We start from the raw sequence: 23,507 nt of genomic DNA, 5'->3' as shown, positions 1-23,507 counted from the left end.
TGTCATCAGTTACAATTGATTTTTTCCCTGGACACCTCACTTGAAAAACCACACTCATAACTATGTAATAAATGTTGTTTACACTTTTGTCTCTTCTATCTCATATAAATATAATCCATACTTAACTTTCATCTTACCAAATCTTATCAAATCCTACCAAAAAAATAAAAAAAATAAAAAAGGTAGAGATAGAAGCAACACTATGTGATTCAAAAAGGTTAGTAAAATCATGTTTTTTTTGTAAGGTATAAACTCCGAATTATCTCTATAAATTATATTTTTTTCGTGAAGCATGTCATCTGATCAAGATGAAACTAATGATCAAGCCAACATCACGATCTAAGAGTTGAAAATTTATCAAAAATAATGGAGTATAAATGTTCGTGTCTTACGTAATACTATAGACTCCTTTAAGAATGGAGAAGAGAATAAACAAAAGCTGATTCTAATTGATGAAGAGGTGATACGAATTTCATATTGTTATTATTCCATTTAATTATCATATTACCATGATTACGTGATTTATTCTACATTGTGTCTTTTGCAGTGAACACTTATCCAAGCAATTTTATTTAATAAGCTCATAGAAAAGTTTAGCGGTTTATTGATAAAGGGATCGAGAGACGTATATTATAACCAATGGAGAAGTAAAGCCTCCAAATTTGAAATATCCAACAATTAATCCAGAAAAGGAGTTGGCACTCACAACAAAGACAATCATTCGAGAAACAAAAAAATTTGTATCATTGGAAAAGTTGAAACCAACATTCCTTTCATTTAAAGATGCTTCTGCTTTTGATGATGGAATAATGCCTTTTGGTAAGTTTTTTTAAAATATTATGTGAAAATTTCTGCATATTAATAAGCACTAAAAATTTCTCTATTGCAGATGTTGTTGGATTCTTAACAACTGTGAAACCAATTTTTAGCAATCCCAATTCCAAAAGAAGCGAGATCATAATTATGAATATAGAGTAAGAATTTAATATTATTGTTTATTATTATGCACTAATTATTGGTAAGAAAACTAATGTTTTTTCAAAAATTTAAGTTTGATCAAATTTCAGTGACACTATGAGGTGATTTAGCGGAGATTGAAGGATTGTCTTTGGAGAATTTGAAAGATGTGAAACCCGTTGTTGCATTGCTAAGCATAATTGGTAGACGTTATTTAGGTAAAAAAAATAACGACAAACATGGTTTTAAAATGACGTGAAAATCTTTTAATTTCACGTTTGTTTTTTTTAGTTGAGTTTCAATTATCTACAAAATCAACAACTCTGGTGCTCGTGAATCCTGAAATTCCGCAATGTAGAGAAATGATAGACTGGTAAGTTGGAAAAAAATTTCATGCTCAGTGAATAGATTAATTACCAATAAATAATCAATATGGTGTAGTTGCACGTCCTATGTATTGTTTTTGTTGGCGAGTCCGACATGTACAACAATATTAAATCAAAATTTCTCAAGTTATTTTAATATTTTTTTAGCCATTGACATTGATTATTTGGGTCAGTTAGTTCTTAATAATATATAAACAGTAATATAATGTAAATTCTGTCATTAAACTTTTCAAATTAGAAATTATAACTACTTGTGGTAAAAGTTTCAACATATCTATAATTAAAGGGGCATATATAAAAAACTGTTTTATTAAATTAAATTGTTCATTAATTTTAACTCTTACTTCTCATAAATTTTAGGCTTAGTAATTCAAACAGTGAAAGCAGTAAAAGTGTATTGTTGACACCAACAAAAAGGATTACTCAAGCAAATAGGGTTGACACCAACAAAAAGGATTACTCAAGCAAATAGGGTCAAGCTGACTGATGTTATCAATACTTCGCCTCAATTGTCAAGCTGACTGATGTTATCAATACTTCGCCTCAATTGTCTAAGGTATGTTAAATTTAGTAATAATGAAAATTAATTTAATTAATCATCTAAGTTTTTATGTTATTTGACTTCTCTCCAAAGTATGTTTTGCTCATTTGTGGCAAAAATTATAACAATAATCAATGCGGAAGAACCATTTTTTAGTGCCTATGCAAAATGCAAAAAGGCAGTGCACGAGATTAATGGCAGCACAGCAAATTGTACAAACTGTAAAAATGGACATTCAGATTGGACAATCAGGTTGGATAATATACACTTATTATTATATTATTGTTAATATGTATGTACGCTTTCTTATGCAAAAATTCATTCCAGGTATAATTTGCGACTAGAGGTGAATGATGGAACGGATACAACATATGTAACTTTGTTTAACGAAGCAGAAATTTTGATTGGTTGTACAACTATTGCATATGTAGAGATGTTTGAGGATAAATCTTCTGAATGTTACCAGAAAATGAAATCATGCTTAGAAAAGGAATATGTTTTCCTTGTGAAGATAAATGAGAAAGAAGAATCCAATCGAAAAGCAAGATGCATAATTGCGCAGGAGGTTCGAAAAGTAGAAGAAATACACCCTCCTATTATGGAAACTAAAGAAACTAGTAGAAGCAAAGTTATTGATGCCAGAAAATGACTATTTGGACTCAAGAGTGAAATGCTGAAGAAGAAAATGAAAATGGAACCAAGTACTTCAAGCAGCTGAGATTTGTATTTTTTTTTGTTATATTGTTATTTCATTCTGTAGCTGTAATGTGATCACTCTTTTTGTCATCTTTAATAATTAGTTTTAATTTTATATGGTTAACCGTTCTATTTTAATAATTAACCTTTTAATTCTTAGCTCTTTATTTCTCTTTGAACAATTATTTCTTACAAAAGGTACCTTCTTTAATAAGGACCGGCGCACACATCAATTATTTTCTTATATATAGATCATTACATCAGATGTCTAATGAGATATAAATATAAAGTTTTGCTATAGCATGATCAAACATGCTGACTGACTATTAGACCCAATAGAGCTTAAACAGAGATTCGTCAAAAGAAACATATAAATGTACATAGCACCTACTCAAATCACAAAACAGATAAATAAAACACACTATGCACATAAATAAGGAAATACGATAACGTTCAATGTTGGCAAACATTATTTGGAGCACGTGTTCGTTAGAATCAAATATTCTGTAAATGTTTTAAAACATATGTGCTATATGTCAATTTCGAATAATTCAAAATCTACATAAATGCATGATTAAAGAAAATTTTCAAGAAAGGCAAATAGTTTTGCCAATTAAAAGAATGAATGCGAACCATGAGTAAAATTACATTAAAAATACATGCATGCACCGATTTGCAAACACACGAACTTACCTCATCTATTTTTTTCATTAATGATAATTCCATTACTTAATAATTATTTGGCAAGTCGTTATTACTACATAATTAAGTTATAAGTCAATTCTTACCAAATAAGAATAAATAGGGAGAGCAAAATGTTTTAGGATTTGCTAAACCATTCTACAATTGGCAAATTATTTTTTCATTTATGATAATTCCGTTACTTCATAATTATTTGGCAAAACTATACAATTTCTTTACAAAACGTTTCTACAATTGGCCAACTATACAAAACGTTTTTGCTCTCCCTATTTATTCCTATAGTTATAAGTCAAGTCTTACCAAATAAGAATAAATAGGGAGAGCAAAACGTTTTAGGATTTGCTAAACCATTCTACAATTGGCAAATTATTTTTTCATTTATGATAATTCCGTTACTTCATAATTATTTGGCAAATTGTATCATTCCGTTACTTCATAATAATTCATAATTATTTATAAATGAGGTAAGTCATTACCGTTACTTCATAATAATTCATAAATGAGGTAAGTCATTGTTACTTAATATTTATTTGCTAAACCATTCTACAATTGACAAATTATTTTTTCATTTATGATAATTCTGTTACTTCATAATTATTTGGCAAGTCATAATTACTACGTAATTCAGTTATAAGCCAAATCTTACCAAATAAGAATAAATAGGGAGAGCAAAAACATTTTGTATAGTTGGCCAATTGTAGAAACGTTATAAGAATGAATGCGAACCATGAGTAAAATTATATTAGAAATACATGCATGCATTTTTTCATTAATGATAGTTCCATTACTTAATAATTATTTGGCAAGTAATTATTACTACATAATTCACTTATAAGTCAAGTCTTACCAAATAAGAATAAGAATAAATAAGGAGAGCAAAACGTTTCAGGATTTGCTAAACCATGCTACAATTAACAAATTAATTTTTTGTTTATGATAATTCCGTTACTTAATAATTATTTGGCAAGTCATTATTAGTATGTAATTCGGTTATAAGCCAAATCTTACCAAATAAAAATAAATAGGGAGAAAAAATGTTTTAATAATGCTAAATATCGGTTACAAGTTAATTATTACTAAATACAGCAACTTTATCCTGATTAGGTCCAATTACCAAAATTTCTTACCTAATGAAACACGCTTATTAAATTAAATTCGATTCCAAATCTTTAAGTAAATATCCATTTTAATTAGATTTATTTTGATTCCAAATCTTTAAGTTAATTATTACTAAAACCAACAACTTTATCCTGATTAGGTCAATTACCAAAATTTCTTACCTAATGATGTCTTATTTCTTAAATTAAAATTGATTCCAAATCCGCACACAAATACGGAAATACAATAAGGTTCAATGTTGGTAAACATTATTTGGAGCACATGGTCTGTCAATCCACTGATTGATTATTATGTGATGTTATTCATGAATCCCGACAGGTTCTGATCGCTCTCCTTTTTTTTTCCTCACGAATTTTGATTTTCCTATTTTTTTTATGATTTCAATTTGAAAATTTTATGGCATTGTTGTTACGGATTTATCTTTAATGGTGAAATGCTATGTTTTTTATATAGGTCCTGCATTTGTTCTTTATTTTTAACTGTCATTTTAAAAGATGAAATTTTTATTTTTTATAAAAAATTATTACTACATAATTCACTTATAAGTCAAGTCTTACCAAATAAGAATAAATAGGGAGAGCAAAACGTTTTAGGATTTGCTAAATCATGCTACAATTGACAAATTATTTTTTCATTTATGATATTTACGTTACTTAATAATTATTTGGCAAGTCATTATTAGTATATAATTCGGTTATAAGCCTAATCTTACCAAATAAAAATAAATAAGGTCAGCAAAAACGTTTTAATAATGCTAAATATCGGTTACAAGTTAATTATTACTAAATACAACAACTTTATCCTGATTAGGTTGATTACCAAAATTTCTTACCTAATGAAACACTCTTCTTAAATTAAAATTGATTCCAAATCTTTAAGTAAATATCCATTTTAATTAGATTTATTTTGATTCCAAATCTTTAAGTTAATTATTACTAAAAACAACAACTTTATCCTAATTAGGTCAATTACCAAAATATCTTACCTAATGATGTCTTATTTCTTAAATTAAAATTGATTCCAAATCTTTAAGTAAATATCCTCAAAATATTTGAATTTCTTTCATATCTTCATAAATCCCGCTCACATTCTCTCCTGAAAATTGTTCAACCACTCATCCAAACTCTAAACCTCTCATAACCTTAATATCTCTTCTCTCTATTAGAAAAAAATTTATTAATATATCTTCTCCAAAGTTAGTTATGTTATTTTAAGAAGTATATATTTATCGAGAAGTCAAATGCTAAGTATGAGAAGCTAATAATTATTATTTTTTAGCTTGAAGAGAACCTGGTAGAGGCACAGGAGCAAGCATTCCACTTTTGTGAAAAGGAGGTATTTGTTTGTTGCCATATTTCTGTTAGACCCTAGAGGGGGGGTGATTAGGGTCTTATACTAATCTAATCCGATTTAAATGCCAATTAAAACTTATTAACAAGTTATCCTAGCAAGTATGAAATACAACAATGTATATGAGCTAGGATAAGTAATATGAACAACAAATAGATATATCCTATATGATGAATATGTATATATGCAAGGATATATAAACAACACAAGGGTAAAATAAACAATCTACACAAGTGATAGGGTAATATGATGAGCAATACACAAAGGCGATATAAGATATGAAAACAAGAATAAGAACGCCAATGCAATCACAAACACACGATATGATCACGGAGTTCGGACCTTCCGTCCTACGTCTCCGCTCCCCACTCCCGGGGAGAATTCCACTATCACAACCGGGTTTTCTACGTTCACCCGAACAACGTTTACATCTCACAGTATCGGTTTTCAACGCTCACCGATCAACGTCACTCCTCACAATCGGTTTTCTAGTTCACCGAAAACTTTCACCCCACACTCGGTTTCTAGCTCACCGAAAACCTAACAATCTCACAATGTAACAAATATAAATTGTTCTCTAATATGGATGAGAACACAATAAAAGCTCACACTCAATGCTACAACTCTCACAACCCTAATATATTATGAATGCAAATACAATAAGCTCAAAGTGGGTGTGTGTAACAATGAGTGAAATCAAATCTAAACTCAATATAAAACTAGCTTTAATAGAATTGATAATTAACAAATAACAAATGAAAGCTAGAGTAGAGTTTAGAAAACTTCTCAATGGAAGACAAGATGGAGAGATGGAGATTGGAGCCCAAACAAGAAGATGATCTCCTCCACTTGTGAAAACTTCTTCACAAACAAAAACAAACCCTTAAACACACTTAAACCCTTGTTTAAAACTTGTTTAAAAACTTCTTAGATAGTTTGAAAAGAGATCAGCAATGGGTATTTATACCCTCTCAAAACTCAGCCAAAAATCCCAAGTCAAAAGACCAAAAAACCATCTTCAACGGCTCTAAAAAGAGCCGTTGGGACTCCAGCGGTCGACCGATGAAAAACGCGGTCGACCGGAAACAAGGTCAGAGTCGCAGGAGATGTCCAGAGAGTCTTCGGTCGACCGGGTGGAAATTTCGGTCGACCGATGGTAAATTTCGGTCGACCGGCGGAAATTTCGGTCGACCGACGGTACTGAAGCAGGTATATCCGATTTTATAAAATCGGTTAAAAATAGTAAAACAGCTCCAAAAATTATGAAATTTTGAAGAAATGTTCTAGACATGTATAAAAACATATTAGAGAAAGAATTTCTGAAAAAGAATTTTCCAGTTGAGAGAAATAAATGTTTAGTATAAATTCGACTCATACAAATCATATGTCAATTAATACCTTTTTCTCTCGCTTAATCAAACTTGCTGAGAACAAGACTTGCTGAATTTTGGTTTTCTTGTGTATCTCTAAATATTAAGATATGCCATATATAAACATCCTCTGTATTTTCTTTTTCGATAATGATATGGTTAAGGAACTTTTGTCCTCAAAAAGATGTATTTTGAGATCAAAGGGATATAGACGAATAGATTCATTCGTGTAACTTATGTTGTGGTTTCTTGTTCAGTAACCAGATAAAGTTTCTGATTGTCGGAAATCAAGTCTACATCAAGTATCTTTCCTCCATCTGCTGAAATAATGGATGTGCCAATGCACTTGAGCTTCTCTTGAGCAGATTGAATTAGCTCCTCTATTGTTGGTGGAACCCATAGGACAATGCCTTCTCTTTTCTTTTCTTCTGGGTTCCATGGGTGAAAGGGGAATACTGTGCATTTCCCTGGATGCATTTTATCGGTCAAAAAGCAGCAGCAATCAGAACATATAGCTACTAAATTTTCTCGTGAACAGTTGTAGAACATCACCCTGAAGTTTACAAAAAGTTCGCATAAGACCACAAAATATAGTTTATCAAAAGACTACTTATGGGTTATGAAAAGACTACAGTTGTAGAACATCACCCTATGTTTGGTTCATATGTAAGTTCGACTACATATGAACCATGGTTTTTCTCTTTTGTTTCTTTGTGTTTGAGTAGTCCTTCTCTAGGGTTTTGTGCATCCTTTTGTAAAGAGATATTGTGAGGGATTTGAGAGTTTGTTTGAGAAAATGATTTTACTCCCATGCCTTTTCAGGTCCAAAGTTGGAGACTCCTTAAGTTTGTCTTACATTCAAGATGAACGTGGTGACTGCCATCTATTTATATATCTTGGATTGTGATACTTGTCTCTGACTATTCCCATCAGCATGTGGAGATCATTTGGTACCCTTCTCTACTTCTATTTCAAAAAAATGTTGTGCCTTTGCTTCATGAATGAATTACAGTCAAATAAGCCAATCAAAAGATGTACAAGCAAATAATTGACATGAACATGACTCAAAAGGTTTATTCTAATCTTTCTCTCATAAACTTCAGCATTTTCATTAGTTACTAATTCTGATTGTACTGTGCATGTTTTTGTACTAACCATTTAGCGAAGTCTTGGTTTCTTTGCTCATATTTTGTGTACAGATATGATTGACTATTTTGTTTATGTTACATAAACAAATAATGCTTGTGCATATGCAATAGGTAAAATTCAGTAGTATGGCTGTCAATATCTTATGACTTGTAATATGTATATATGTTGATCCACACACACCCGTACATATTATGCATCCAAGTTAATAAGAGGGCAAGAAAGTGATTTATTCTTCCGTACATATTATGGTTCCAAGTTAATAAGAGGCCAAGAAAGTGATTTATTCTTCTAACCTAAATATCAACTTGGATTATGATTGCCCTATTTAAAAAATAGTTGCTAATCTGTGTCTAAGACAATCAACATGCAAATATTTCATGAACTGGGTTCTTTGTTAGTCCATTTGTTCCCTAAAAGACTGCTTAGTGCTTCTACTGAGAACACTCTTGCTTTTTTAGTGTGCGATGAGAAGTTATTTTCTTAATTGGCAAGGGAGGCTTCAGAGGTAGCAGGATGTTTCAGCTCCAGAGTAAGACGTCTGCTCCATCTCCATGTTACTCCTGGAGGTATTCAAAGATATATGTGGAAACTGCGCCATTGCTTCACAGAGATGATCAGCAAGTCATGGTTCAAGAAGGAAGGCTTTTACTTGATTATGTTACCATGAATGCTATTGCTATTCAAAAGATATTAAAGAAGTATGACAAAGTAAGTAATTCAACACTTATTGTGTTCCAGATATCCATTGTGTAAATTCTTACATTATTAGTTTAATATATGGTAGGTACATGGATCTGTTACTGGCAGAAATTTTAAGACAAAAATGCATGATAAGAGGATTGAACTTTTGCATTCACCATGGCTAATTGAACTAGGTGCATTTTATGTAAACTTTACGGGGTCGGACATTGGAGAACCTGGAGATTTTTTCAGATAATTCTCTTGTGATTTAAGTGGTACACAACCTGTAATGTCTATGAACTTTTCTGACTCCATTAAGTATGAGTACAGTCTTACATGTGTTGTTTGCCTGGAAAGATATTTGCTTCCATTCTTCATAATGTTAGATGTTTATTGTTCTGTGCTTTATCTAATTTAAGAAAAAGATTATAGTATTCCATTTCCATAGTCCAAATATTCAGTAATTTTGAAATGCAGGCCTATTTGTAAGAGGATTTTCCTGTCCTTCTCTTTTCTAAAACCACATTTGTTACCTGTTTTGTGCTTTATGTAATTTAAGAAAAAGATTATAGTATTCCATTGCCAAAGTCCAAATATTCAGTAATTTTGAAATGCAGGCCTATTTGTAAGAGGATTTTCCTGTCCTCTTTTCTAAAACCACATTTGTTACTTCAATACTTCTCTGCAAATTTCTTTTGGTGATGAATTTAACTTTTTTTTTTCCAAGGGATATGATGAATATCCTCTTGTTCCATGCATAAAGTAATACTTGGCAAATACTTATATCGATAACAATCTGAAAGCCTGACTGGTTGATGGTTGGACTAGAAATTGTTTGTTCGATTTGCTATCAAATTTGCATTCAAGGTTTAATTTTGAGATTATGTCTATATGTTTGATCCATTGCTTACATTCAATAATTTAATAACAATATTTCCCAAAATAAAATTATAAATTTATAATAAATGATAAAAAATTTACCACGTGCATTGCACGTGTATAAAACCTAGTATATATAATATACAAGTTTTGGTTTTATAGTTTTCAAGTTTAAATATGAAACAATTGAATATAATTGGAAAATACTTTTTTGTTTCATGTTTATATGCACATATATGATTTCATCAATATCAAGTCTATTTAATTTCAATGAAATCATGTTCTATTACATAATATGTGTATTTTGATAAAACATTGTGTTTTGGTTTATAGACTTAACAACAATAGTTTGTATCTTTTATCAAGTCTATAAAATCAGTTTATAAAGTTTTCAAAACATGGTTTAGTCAAAATGACAAAACAAGTATGTTTCATTTTCATGTTTTGAACCATTTTGTAAAATGAAGAGATTAATCAAATGGGAAGTGCTTTTTGAAAACCAGTTTTTATAACATATGTATTATCATGTTTATAATCATTTTCTAAAGTTTTACATTTTTCTGATTTTATTTGTTATTTTTAAAAGAGGTTTGAAAATTAGATTTACTATTCAAATCAGGCTGATGAAGTGTTATCAATCGACTGATACATGTATTTAGTCGACTGAAGAAAATGCCTGCAATAGCTAAAAAATTCTGTTTCTATGTTGATCGACTGACCAGTCGACTGATGAGGTCGTCAGTCGACTGATGAGCTGGAAAATGTCTATAACGGTCAGCTCATCAGTCGACTGATGAAATCCGTCAGTCGACCGATGTTGTATCGGCTAGTTTTTTTCCAGTTTGTACTATTTTAGTTTTTTTTATCTTTTTGCCTTGTTTTCTCTTGGCTTTGGGGTTCCTATAAATACCCCCACATATCATCAGATCTTTTTACCCAAGAGAATGTTTTAAGAGAGTTTTACAAGGGTTTAAAAGTTTGTTTAAGTTTGTTTAAAAATCTTTTAAGCATTTTCAAGTTTTGGTTTGTAAAGAGAATTTCACAAGAGCTAGAGGGGATCATTCATCAGTGTTTGAGCATTCAACTCTTCTCTCTCTCACTCTTGATCTATAGAGAAGTTTTCCTTAAACTCAATTCTAGCTATTTATTGTTTTGATCTTAATTTCCATAAGCTAGATTTCTATATTGAGTTTAATTATTTTTATTTTTCTCGTTGTTTACACACACAACCTATTGAGCTTCTAGTATTTTCATACATAGTATATTTAGGGTTGTGGAGAGTTGTAACAATTGAGAGTGAGCTTAATTGAGTTATCATCCATAGTAGATAACAAAATTGTATTTGTGAGCCTTCATTATGAGATACACTTTGTAATACACTTGTACATCGAGAGGAGTGTGTGGTAAGAGACGGAATCGTCCCAAGAGGAGTGGGGTAAGTGGTAATGCCTAGAGGTAGGTTATATATATATATATATATATATATATATATATATATATATATATATATATACACACAAACATATCATATAGTATTCACGTAAATACTTTTCAATCAAAGTAAGGTAGTCATAAAAAATTTGTAAATTTTCGAGGTATACGTATTACGTCCTCACGCATTCTAGGAATTCCTAACAGACTCTATACATGAATCCTAGGAAACTCTATCATAGCTCCACGACTCGATACAGGATGATCCTAAGGATGTTGGAACTAGAGCTCTAATACCAACTGTGACGCCCCCGAGTTCACACAAGGCTGCAGTCTAAGCTGAAACTAAGGATGTCAAACCTGCCATGTACCTATACTGTGCAATAATATGTTTCACCATCACAGAAATAATTCTCTAGTGGAAACAAATAAGATAGTACAGGTACAAGCAAATATAAAAGAGATGAAGACAAGATATATAACACAGGAATATTTGATAAATCTCCAAATAATTAGGTCTCAATAGATATAAAAGAAAATATATCCAACAATCTGAAATAAATGATCCAAAATCTCAACTATAAGAGTCAGCTGAAAAGTACATAAGCTCTCTCAGCTCTCAAAATATAATACAAATCTAAACATCAACTAGAAATATAAACTGAACATCCGTGGATCAGAACTACTAAACATATATGACAACAACTATGATGAAAATCCGTCAACTTGTGGCTCTCTGAAACTCTGCCCCGCTACCTGAAAAGAAGTGAAAACCACAACGTTAGAATGCTAGTAAGATCATCTCTATCCGCCCCCAGGGGAAGGACTACTAGGTATGATGGAGGCTCTACCTATAAGTGCATAGTCTACCTAGTTCATTTACCCTGTACTAAACTGGGGTTAATACTTAGAAACTCACAACACCAGACTGGTACGTCAAGCGAAATAATCCAAACAAGGAAACATCATATATATACCATATGTCTCAAATTGTGAATTACTAAATATTAACTCCAAAACTAAGAATAAATAAATACAAGAAAGATAATACAGGAAATACCACATCATACATCTCCAAAAATGTCATATCAACTTCTCATACTACCCTTAGTGGGTAAAACAGATATTGACACACTCATGTATGTAAGTAGTGAAATACTTTCACAATGGATCATATCGATGATGTCAATATTCACCTACACTTAGGTTATTTATTGAATCGTCCTTCTCTGGAATACTTTAACTCGTCGTACCCCCGTGCTGACATGTCAATAGATATGTTAGTTCATTACACTCACGTGCGGACCAATAACTATGTATGTTAATTCATCACACTCCTGTACGGACCGGTAACTAAGTATAATAACTCATTGCATAACCATACAGATCGATAGATAGGTATATCAACATCTGCGCATCTTCGTGTGGACTGATAGATATGTATATCAACCTCTGCGCATCTTCGTGCGGACCGATAGATAGGTATTTCAACCTCTGTACATCTTCGTGTGGACCGATAGATAGGTATTTCAACCTCTGCGAATCTTCATGCGGGCTAATAAATAGGTATTTCAACCTCTACGTATCTCCATGCGGACTGATAAAGAAGTGTAGTTCATCTGCGATCTCATTGCAGGACCTGACTAAAGCACTCGAAGTATAGTCCATCCGCGGTCTCATTGCGGGACCTGACTAACCCCATCCAACCAATCATAATTATAATATATATAATAATACCCGTTATTCTTAACAATTGTAACCTATTTGGATACCCCAAATAATGTAATCATACATACTCAATCCCCATACGTGTACTCTTCAAACTATGCATGAATATCAGCTCACGTCTTGCACAAAAATACTCACAAAACGAACACACAAGCAAAAGGTTTAATCTCACAAAAGCCGACTTGATTAGTCAACTGACAACCTCATTGGTCGACTGATAGAGTTATTCACAAAACATTAGGGCAAACACAAGCCCGTCAGTCGACCGATGCGTGTCATCAGTCGACTGATGACCTCCCGTCAGTCGACTGATGGCAACTTCAGACGACCGAACAGGCCGAAAATGCACAATTTGTTCTTCTCTCGTGTTTTCTTTAAAAACTCAGGTTTTTATCAGATTATATGAATAAAACTTGATTCCTTTGTTCTTCTCTCGTGTTTTCTTTAAAAACTCAGGTTTTTATCAGATTATATGAATAAAACTTGATTCCATTGTCATGTATACTTAACCATTTTAAAAACTCAGGTTTTTATCAGATTATATGAATAAAACTTGATTCCATTGTCATGTATACTTAACCATGAGTTTGTTTAAACAAGATGAATCACATGAATACATAGATCTAGGGTTTAACATGCAAAATAACCTAATTCTTGTTTATTTCGACAATCTAAAGCATATAAATCATATAAAGCTTTAATTAACTCATTAAAATAAACTCTAATGATCATGATCATGTCAATACCTTAGTTTCAGATTTGGTCTACTGTTCTTGACATAAGATTTAATCATAAACATCACATATAACATGTTTAACATTAGATTTAAACCCTAAACATAAAGTTAAACATATAAATTTCTTAAAAACATGAATTTTATTCAAGGAAAAGGTTTGGACAGAGGTGATCTTGCATTTGCACGTGTACAAGTCTCTGAAAAGAACTGCAAGTGATTTACCCTGTCGCCAAACACCGAAAATCCCGACTTTTCCTTGACATTCTCCTCATAAACTCTCCCAAAAACTCACTTTAGGGCGAGGGTTTGAGAGAGAGGAAGATGGGCTGCTAGGATTTGAAACTCTGATATAAGGATGATAATTTTTTGTAAAAACACAGGTATATATATATATATATATATATATATATATATATATATATATATATATATATATATATATATATATATATATATATATATATATATATATATATATATATATATATATATATATATATATATATATATATATATATATATATATATATATATATATATATATATATATATATATATATATATATATATATATATATATATATATATATATATATATATATATATATATATATATATATATATATATAGTGTGTGTGTGTGTGTGTGTGTGTGTGTGTGTGTGTGTGTGTGTGTGTGTGTGTGTGTGTGTGTGTGTGTGTGTGTGTGTGTGTGTGTGTGTGTGTGTGTGTGTGTGTGTGTGTGTGTGTGTGTGTGTGTGTGTGTGTGTGTGTGTGTGTGTGTGTGTGTGTGTGTGTGTGTGCAAACCTGAAATAAACCCGTTTGACCCGAACCAGGAAACCTAGTCTGACTAGAAAATTAAAATTCGGTATTTTGGCTGTAACGTTCTCATCAGACCTCAGAATGAGATGATATAAGATATGTTGTAAAGCTATTAAAGAGACCTACAACTTTGATCTTTTGAGTTTTTCCAGATTCAAACTGCATCGGTGTGTAAAACATATAAACTTTTAAATAGACATTTTTCCAGATTTCTCTTCGTGCATGTCTTGTGCATTTGCACTCATATATTCACAAATATACATTGAATTATTCTCAAATCAATTCCTATCATACTCAAACATCAAAATATGTTATTTTTCATCATATAATATATTTATTTTTATTTTTTACATAATATTCAAATTTTCGGGGTTTTACAGATTAACGCTTAGCCATTTCTGTGATACACTAGAATACTTAAAATTTTAAAATTTCAACGGCCCCCTAAAAATCTAAAAAATCATAAACTAACCCTTTAAATTAGATAATTATAAGAAACCAAAAAGAAACCCCAAAAGATATAAAAAAGTACAAAGAACCCCTCAAAAATCAAAAATTAGAAACAAATCCCTCTCAAATCAAAAAATACAATCAACCTCTTGAAATTTTATAATAATTACAAACAAACTTCTGAAAAAATCTAAAAATTATAAACATTGGGGTTTTCCCAACAATTATTGGTATTTAAATGAAAAAAACATAAAATTTATTGAATTATTAGGGTGTATTTTCGTTATTTTGCTACACATGAACTAATATTGTTAATTTTGAGTGTTTTCTGCTAAAAGTTATTAGAGATTGGTGAAAGTTTTAAAGGTATTGGATATTTAGTTCCAAACACAAAATTTATTGGGGGTTGAGTGAACCTACCCATATGTTAATTTACAGGGTTTCTAAAATTAAAAAAAAAAAATCTAAAAATTGAAAAAAGAGTCTTAGCATTCTAAATTGATAAATGACCCCCAAAAAGTTCATAAATTACAAAATACCTCTTAAAAATAGAAAGAGTACAAACAAACCCCTTTGAAATTGAGAATTACAAACAACCCCCTAAAATTTAAAAATTAAAAAACACATGAAAAATATGCAAATTATAATAAAAATCCATAAAAAGTAAGCAATTACAAATGGCACCCTAAAAATTAAAAATCTTAAACATCACCCTAAAAATCACATAAATAGACTAATTTAGGAAATTATAAGGAAATCTCAAGAAATTATAAAAAGTTCTAAAAAATATAAAAAAAATACAAATAACCCCACAATCTAAAATTAGAAACGAACCACTTTAAAATCCAATAATTGCAACCAACCTCTTAAAAAATCCTATAATTATGAACAAACTTGCAAAAAAATCGTAAAATTATAAATATACGGTATTTCGGGGTTTTGCTAAAAAATATTGGGGTTAAGTGGAAAGACGTCAAATTTATTGGTTTTATTTTGGTCGTTTGACTATACATGAAGTAATGATGTGAATTTTAAAGGTTTATACCAAAATTTATAGGGTTTTTAGGTTTAGGTTTAAAGATATTGGGGAATTAGTTTTAAACACTAAGCTTAATTGAGGTTTAGCGAAATTTACCCATATTTTAATTTTGAGGTTTTTTAGTATGTACTCCCTAAAATGTAGGTATTTTTAAAATTGCTCCTAAATCATGATAATAATAAATTTCTCTCTAAAATCATTTTATTCCTTAACTTTACTGGTCATCATAACTTTAGTAAACAAATAAAAGCAAATCTGCCTATGCAGGCACAAGCATAACACTTGTATTGTTTAGACCCGGAAAAATTTACAAAAAACCCCTAGTTTAAAAAAAAATACAAATAACCCCATAAAAATTTACAAAACAGCTATTGAAAGCTTTTACAATCAACCCTTGACAGTTTCAAAATTATAAATAGACCCTGAAAATTTTGTAAGAATACAAAATCAAATAGAATATAATATTGTAATATATCATTGGTGTAGGAAAAGTTGAAAATTTAGAAAAATTATCTTTAAGTAAACTAAGTTTATTACCTCACCCAAATTATTAGTTGATGACAAATTTGAAGGTTTAAAATATAATATTTTCTATTTGAATCTAACATGTGGATACCTAATCTTATCTTTATTATTGAATTTACATCAAACTAAAACTATCTATAATTAGAAATTTTGAATAATCAAATCTCTACTTTACATGTGGATACCCAATCCTATTTTTACCTGAGAATCCTCATCCAATTAGAATTATCCTTGGTTATAAAATTTTACTAATTAAGTTTTTTCTTTATATAAAAAGGGGTTTTCTCTATATTAGAGAATCAAATTATTTGCATAAAAATTATATTTTTCATAAAAGGATTTTGACCAATTTACTGTAAATTATACTTAATGTGAATTGGCCATGTAATTTTGACCTTAGTCATGGTTATTTTAATACTTTTGATTAGCTACATAGGTATATACATAATAAATTATTTTATTTTTTCACATGGAAATAAAAGAAATATTTCACAATCGCTTTAAGTAAGAAAATAGATAAAAAAAAAACAATATTTAACAACGTGCAATGCACATGCATCTAATCTAGTAAAACTAATACTAAGAGTTAAATTGTTCTAAAATTAGCGAAGTAGGGGAAAGTATAGGGTAGTTCAGTGAAATTAAGCCTGATTAGATACTGGTCCCTCAAGGCCTCACTACTTAATTGCATGCGACTATACGAGTACGAGTCCCTCAAATCTTTGAATTCCTATCCGGGTTTGGATATTTCAGCATCCAACGAAACCCGACCCGTCTACATCCTCAGCAGGGCTTCTGTTCTGAGCACTCGCTTTCGGCTTTAACTCTAAAACCCTAAAAATCACTCTCTGTCGAGCTCCGTCAATGGCAGCACGAAACCCTAATTGCCTCTCCCGATGGGCTCGTCTCATCTCTCTCCATCGTCCCACAAAACCCTCTCCCCATCTAATTCGACCCCTCTCGACCTCTCTCCCGCCAAATTCCATCCCCAAACCCCATTTCCAAACCCACCACCGCCATTTCTCCGCCGGCGCCGTCGCCGGCGACCGCGTGATCCAAGAGCTCCTCGCCGAGGCCGAGAGAGAGAAGCAGCTGGAGAGAGAGCAGAAGAGAAAGGCCGGGGTCGCGGTCGATGGGGAGGATGAGGATGAAGAGGACTATCTTGGAGTCGGGCCGTTGATCGAGAAGCTGGAGAAGAAGAAGACGAAGGATTTGGAGAATATTGATCAGTTCTGGGAGCCGACGGACTCGGAGAGCGATGACGACGAGAGGTGGTCGCCGGAGGAGGTGAAGAAGAGGGAGGATGAGATTAAGAGGAAGTGTAAGAGGCATGAGGAGTTGCTTAAGAATTTTGCAGAAGCTGGTAATTATTCCCGTCTTTGTTATTGAATTTTTTAAGCGCAATGTAGAGTTTTGATCTTTCTTGATGAAAAGGTCAAATTTTTTATTAGTATGAAAGTGAAATATAGTGTTTGATTGCAAACAAAGTTCAGTTTGTTTGATTATTGCAAGAAGTGGATTATCTTTTGTAATAACATTATAGAGTAGTGTTGGCAGTGAAATATCCTCTATTCTAAATTTCTCTTTATCCTTTTGAGCTATTTGACCTAGATGCCCCACATAGTACCGGAATTTTTTTACATCAGTAGTTGTTTATGCCAGGAATTTAGCATGACAATATGTGGTTAACATTTTTAAATACATTTCATGAGGATCCCCCAAAAAGAGGCAGCTTCTTCTGATGAGTTTTAAGGTAATATCTCCCATGAACAACTTTATTTAAGGTTATATCTCGCAGTAATTAAGCAGAATACAAATCATTTCCCTCTAAAATCTTTGGTCGGATAGTTGCATGTGAGATTCAGAACATCCCAAAGTTGCACTTTATTCACATTTCCATGATATAAAATGCTAGCCTACTGCTTATGGCTTATCTTTCTGGATGTTGCTCGTGAAACTTACCTCTTGAAAATTAAGCTAAGTTGCAACTAGTTATTTCTGTCATGGAACCTCACTTTTATTTATATCATGTACCAGAAACTCTTGATGATGCACACAAATGGATGACTAAAATTGACAAATTTGAGCAGCAACATTTGAAACTTCCGCTGGAATACAGGGTTATAGGTGATATGATGAACCGTTTAAAGGAATCTACTGGAAAGGAAAGATTCATTCTCTTACAGAAGCTAAATCGAGCTGTGAGGTTGATGGAAACCAAGGAGGCTTATGACCCTAATAATCCTGCAAATTTTGGCATTATTCAACATCAACAAGTTGGTTCTCCTGATGAGTTGGTGGATAATACTAGTTTTGAAAAGGAGAAAGCGATGATCCGAGGGGCCGACATGGAGGATGAAGATGAAGAATTTAATGAAGCTAAAGAAAATGATGATTTATTGTTGGAGAAACTTAATGCTATAGAGAAGAAGATTGAGCAGAAGCTGGAGGAACTTGATCACACATTTGGTAAAAAGGGCAGAGTTCTGGAGGAGGAGATAAGAGATCTGGTGGAGGAGAGAAATTCCTTGACAGAACAGAAAAGAAGACCTCTTTACCGTAAAGTAAGTCTTAACTACTTTTGTAAACTTCACATCTCAGACTTGCTACTTGCATGACTGCCTAGGAGGAATTCTGTAGCTCATTTGCTTTTTGTTGTTTATTCCAAAGCTTGACTCGTGATGCTCAATTTGATTTCATGATCTTGTGAACTTTTACCTCACATTATATATATAAATATATATGCAATATATTCAAAATTTTTACATTCTTCATTCTTATATAGTGGCTATGCCAAAAAATTTATATCCATTTAAACTTTAATATGATAGCTGAAGGTTGCTTTAATCACAAATCTTCAAATTTGCTGCTTTGCTTATCCATGAGAAACTTATCTTTCTTTTCTTTTTGTTTCCTTCTTTTTTCGTGTTGTAAAAGCATCTGCTTGCTTTTATTATAGGTTCTTTTCTTTTAAATTTATTCTTGTCGATGGCTTTGGCTAAAAATTTTGTTTTATCTAGCGCTTTTATACCACAGATGTGGATATAAAATCTGGAATTCCGTGCATGTGGGATTGGGCTATTCTTTTGTTCATGCCGTACTGTATTCTATATTTTTTTCATGAAAGGATTTGCTGGTTGAGATTGCTTAAGTTATGGTGGCACATAAATTCAACTTTTTTGGCTACAAAAGCAACGCAGATTACTTGCATGAAAGCTTAAGTGGGTTTACTTTTTAAGAATATTGTACTAACAATTTTTTTTTCTATGATAGCCTCCCTGTAGTTGCACATGTATGACTATTGTTATTTTGGTCACTCGAAGGCATTGAACAATAAGATTGTTGTTTATTTGTATGCATAAATGAAAGGCACAAAATCCTTTCTATGTTAAACAGGACTTTTATGTGAAGCTTCTATATTGGTTTTTATGTATGGCCAAAATTAAGAACTAAGTGTTTCTGATGTACAGATCAACTTTTTGACATTTACAGGGCTTTGATGTGAAGGTTCTTGATGTCAATCGGACAACCAAAGTTACAAAGGTTCGTTTCCTTTTACCTCTTTTTCGCAGTATGTTCTTTTAGTTTTCTAAGTTTGTCTTCTACTTTTTAGGGAGGTCAACTGGTAAAATACACTGCACTGTTAGCTACTGGAAATTACCATGGAGTTGTGGGTTTTGCTAAAGCTAAAGGTCCAAATGCTAAGATTGCCATTCAAAGGGTAAGTATTTAAGCAAATGATTCAGAACATTTACCTTTCCATGAATTAGAGGGGAGTGACAATTGTTATCTGTTACTTCAACATCTTGATACAAGTTTCTAATGCATGATTGCTTGTTCTGCGTGTCACTTGAACTGTATTTCTCATTGAGAATTCTCCTTGATCAGTAATTTTAGGTCTATAACTTGCACTTTTTGACTTTATTTTATGTCCACTTAGCCTATTGTTGTCAATGTTTGTTCTGCTGTCAATGTACAGTTAGCCTCTTGAGGTTTCACATTCAACTGCTTCATTATCTTCGAGATAGCAAGCTTCCCCAAGATGATGGGCTTGCGAGACGTCAACTGGGGCTGTGAGAATGGCCTAGCGGAGGAGGAAGGCATCGGCATTGACAATGTTATTACTATGAGTAGTTTGAATTGAGAGTGAGTGGGCTGGACTGTTTTGGCCATCTATAAAGGGGCATAAACCTAAATTTATTCCCACTATGAATAGGAAACCACAATAGAATTAGGAAACTAAGTGGCAAATCACAGCTAATTAGGAAACTATACTAAAAGAGTGGTAATTATTGACTAGTTTAAGAGACGACAACCAAACACAATATCGGTTTGGGTCGGTGAAGTATTTGTACAGTTGACTTTTTTATTCAAATTTTAGTGTACTTGAATATTTATTATCATGTTCAAAATTTATTGTAAAAAAGTAGTTTAAATAGATCATTTTGCTAGACAATGAGATGAATGTGGCAGCCGCAAACCACCATCACTGCATCACACCACTATTTTAATGTCAACAAGTTGACATGAAGGTTGATATAGCTTCTATTATTTTCATTCAGTGTCACCAGCATGTCAGCTTTCATCTGACATAATGCCAACATTTTTCTTGACATGTCTCCAGCATCATATCTTGCAGATGTAATGTTGGCTTCATAATCTTTTTCTCTTGAGAACCTGCTATAAGCTTCATACCTGGTGATTGTGTTGACTTTATAGTTTTCTCTCTTTTTCTCTCTTGAGAACCCATGCCTATTTGGAGACTTATGATTTAGTCTCTTGATCTGCCGTATCATGGTGGCCATACAAATGTACTCATACTTGCTACCAGAATTTTCTAGTATACACATGCACCTATTCTTTTAAATTTTTTGAAGCAGGGTATATTTATATATCAATGTTTTTCTCAACGAAAAATGCTTCAACCAGATGATTCCTTAATATCTATATTATACATTTGTGTGTGTGCGTGTGTGCGTGCGCGCATGTGTGTTTAGTTTATGTGTCATCATCTGCTAGACTTCATCTAATCTTAAAGTAAACTCAATGCTATATTCACTTTAACTTTTTCGGGGTAATCTTGGTCAATATTGTCCACAGTAAAGGTACTGGTCTTGTGCATCAAAAATCTTTTGTTGTTGTTGTTGAAGGAATCAACAAGCTCGGTTTCCTTTAGAGTAGCAGTGTTATTTGCAATATGTTAATGAGCCTCAGTCCAAAATCGATGAACTAAGACGTTATTTTTGCTTCATAATCCTACAGGCATATGAGAAATGCTTCCAGAATCTTCATTATGTGGATCGATATGAAGGGCATACAATTGCTCATGCTATCCATACACATTATGAGAAAACCAAGGTTTGTTTCCCATTTACCTGGTAACCTTATTCAGATCAGCAGTGATCTTTATGGCTAAATCTTTTTTTGCATTATTTCATCAGATATATCTCTGGCCTGGTCCAATGAGGAGTGGGATGTCAGCAGGCCGGACAGTTGAAACTGTATTGTATTTGGCTGGTTATAGCAATGTAAAGTCGAAGGTTAGTTTCCAAATATTAGTAACTTATGCTAACACTTCCTATCTGACCCCTCATTGATACTTTGGTAATTGCTTTTGCAGATTATCGGTTCAAGGAACCCGTTAAATGTTGTCAAAGCTCTTTTCAAAGCATTAAATGCTGTAAGTTAAACACCACCTTTAATATTCTCTCTTAAATTTTTGTTTGACATTCCATGTGCATAAAAGTAAAGTTAATGAAGTAGAGCATCACATCATTTTAAAAAAAAAAAATTTAGCCACCGAGGAGCAGAGTTCTAAATCTTGAAACAAGTGAACAATTGAATTTTCTAGCGATATTGGGAAGCTGGGAGGCCTTTTCTGGTTTGAAAATCAGGAAAGTTTCTCTAATCAAACGGAAATTCGTTATCAGTGATCATTTGCCGAAATGTTTACAATTTTGAGGTATAAACCAACGTCAAGCTTTCCAAACTCAAAAAGAGTATAGGGTAGAGCCATCCCATTCACTTTAGCTGTTTCCATCCCTGGCTGCTGCAGTTGTATTTTAGTGAGGATAGTACATCTGATTAGGCTTTGATAAATGTGATCGGAATCAGCGTTCTGCTCTAAAACATCTGTGAATTTTGATAACGCAAGGCCAAAGTCTCAGATTTGCTTTCAAATGTGAATAATCCAGCTGCATTCATCATATTTTTGTGATCTTCCATCATATGTTGTGATCTTCATATCATATGACAATTCCAGATGCAGCTTGAGAGCCCAAGATAACTCAGTAGTTAAATTGAGTCAATAGGTGTTGAAAGAAATCTGGTTGAAATTAAATTTATGAACGATTGCCTAATTTACTTACCCCTGTAAAATGTAAAGCATCAGACCACTCCCCCCCCCTCCCCCGGCTCAAGTTATTTATCTGATCTTTGAACCCATAATTCTGCAGATTGAAACACCCAAGGATGTGCAAGAGAAGTTTGGACGAACAGTTGTGGAATCATACTTGGTATAATAAGAATGGGAGACTCGTATTTAGAATTAGAACCAAAAGCGCCTTTTCTTCTACCCTTTTTGCTCTTTTACCAAATGTGGGAGCTGAGCCAAGATCTGTTGGAAGTGATTTCTTATCTGTTTTTTTTTGCTCAATTCACCGCCCTCCCTTGTAAATGTAATGTTCTTCGTATGTGAAATGGGTGATTCATTTTCTTCGAGTTGCGGGTACAACCGAAACAAGATCTGAAGGGGGGCTCGTTCTTATCTTTTCCCTCCATGATTCTCATTACTCTCCCTTCAAACTAATTTTGAATTGTTTGATGTTCCCGATAAAAGTTCTTTCTCAGTTTTGATTATATCATGGTATCTGGGAGCAGATATCGTACGTTTTTCAGGCAATTTCTCTATTTATGTGACTATATTCTGACATTTGTTTATTACGTT

At 32.3% G+C, this 23,507-nt stretch overlaps 1 protein-coding gene and 1 pseudogene across 1 annotated transcript; both read left to right on the top strand.

The window, feature by feature from the left end:
• LOC109847219 lies at window positions 3,782–9,369 on the top strand (annotated as a pseudogene).
• LOC109849056 lies at window positions 17,350–23,419 on the top strand. The gene is made up of 8 exons (XM_020418828.1): window positions 17,350–17,924; window positions 18,599–19,125; window positions 20,054–20,104; window positions 20,175–20,282; window positions 21,824–21,919; window positions 22,003–22,101; window positions 22,182–22,241; window positions 23,017–23,419. The coding sequence occupies exons 1-8, from the start codon at window positions 17,426–17,428 to the stop codon at window positions 23,080–23,082; spliced, it is 1,506 nt and encodes a 501-aa protein (XP_020274417.1). The 5' UTR covers window positions 17,350–17,425; the 3' UTR covers window positions 23,083–23,419.

Source organism: Asparagus officinalis, chromosome 7, assembly GCF_001876935.1.
Source record: "Asparagus officinalis chromosome 7, Aspof.V1, whole genome shotgun sequence".
NCBI classification, from domain to species: domain Eukaryota; kingdom Viridiplantae; phylum Streptophyta; class Magnoliopsida; order Asparagales; family Asparagaceae; genus Asparagus; species Asparagus officinalis.
The sequence above is the reverse complement of the archived record's forward strand: the minus strand, read 5'-3'. Positions and strand labels throughout refer to the sequence as shown.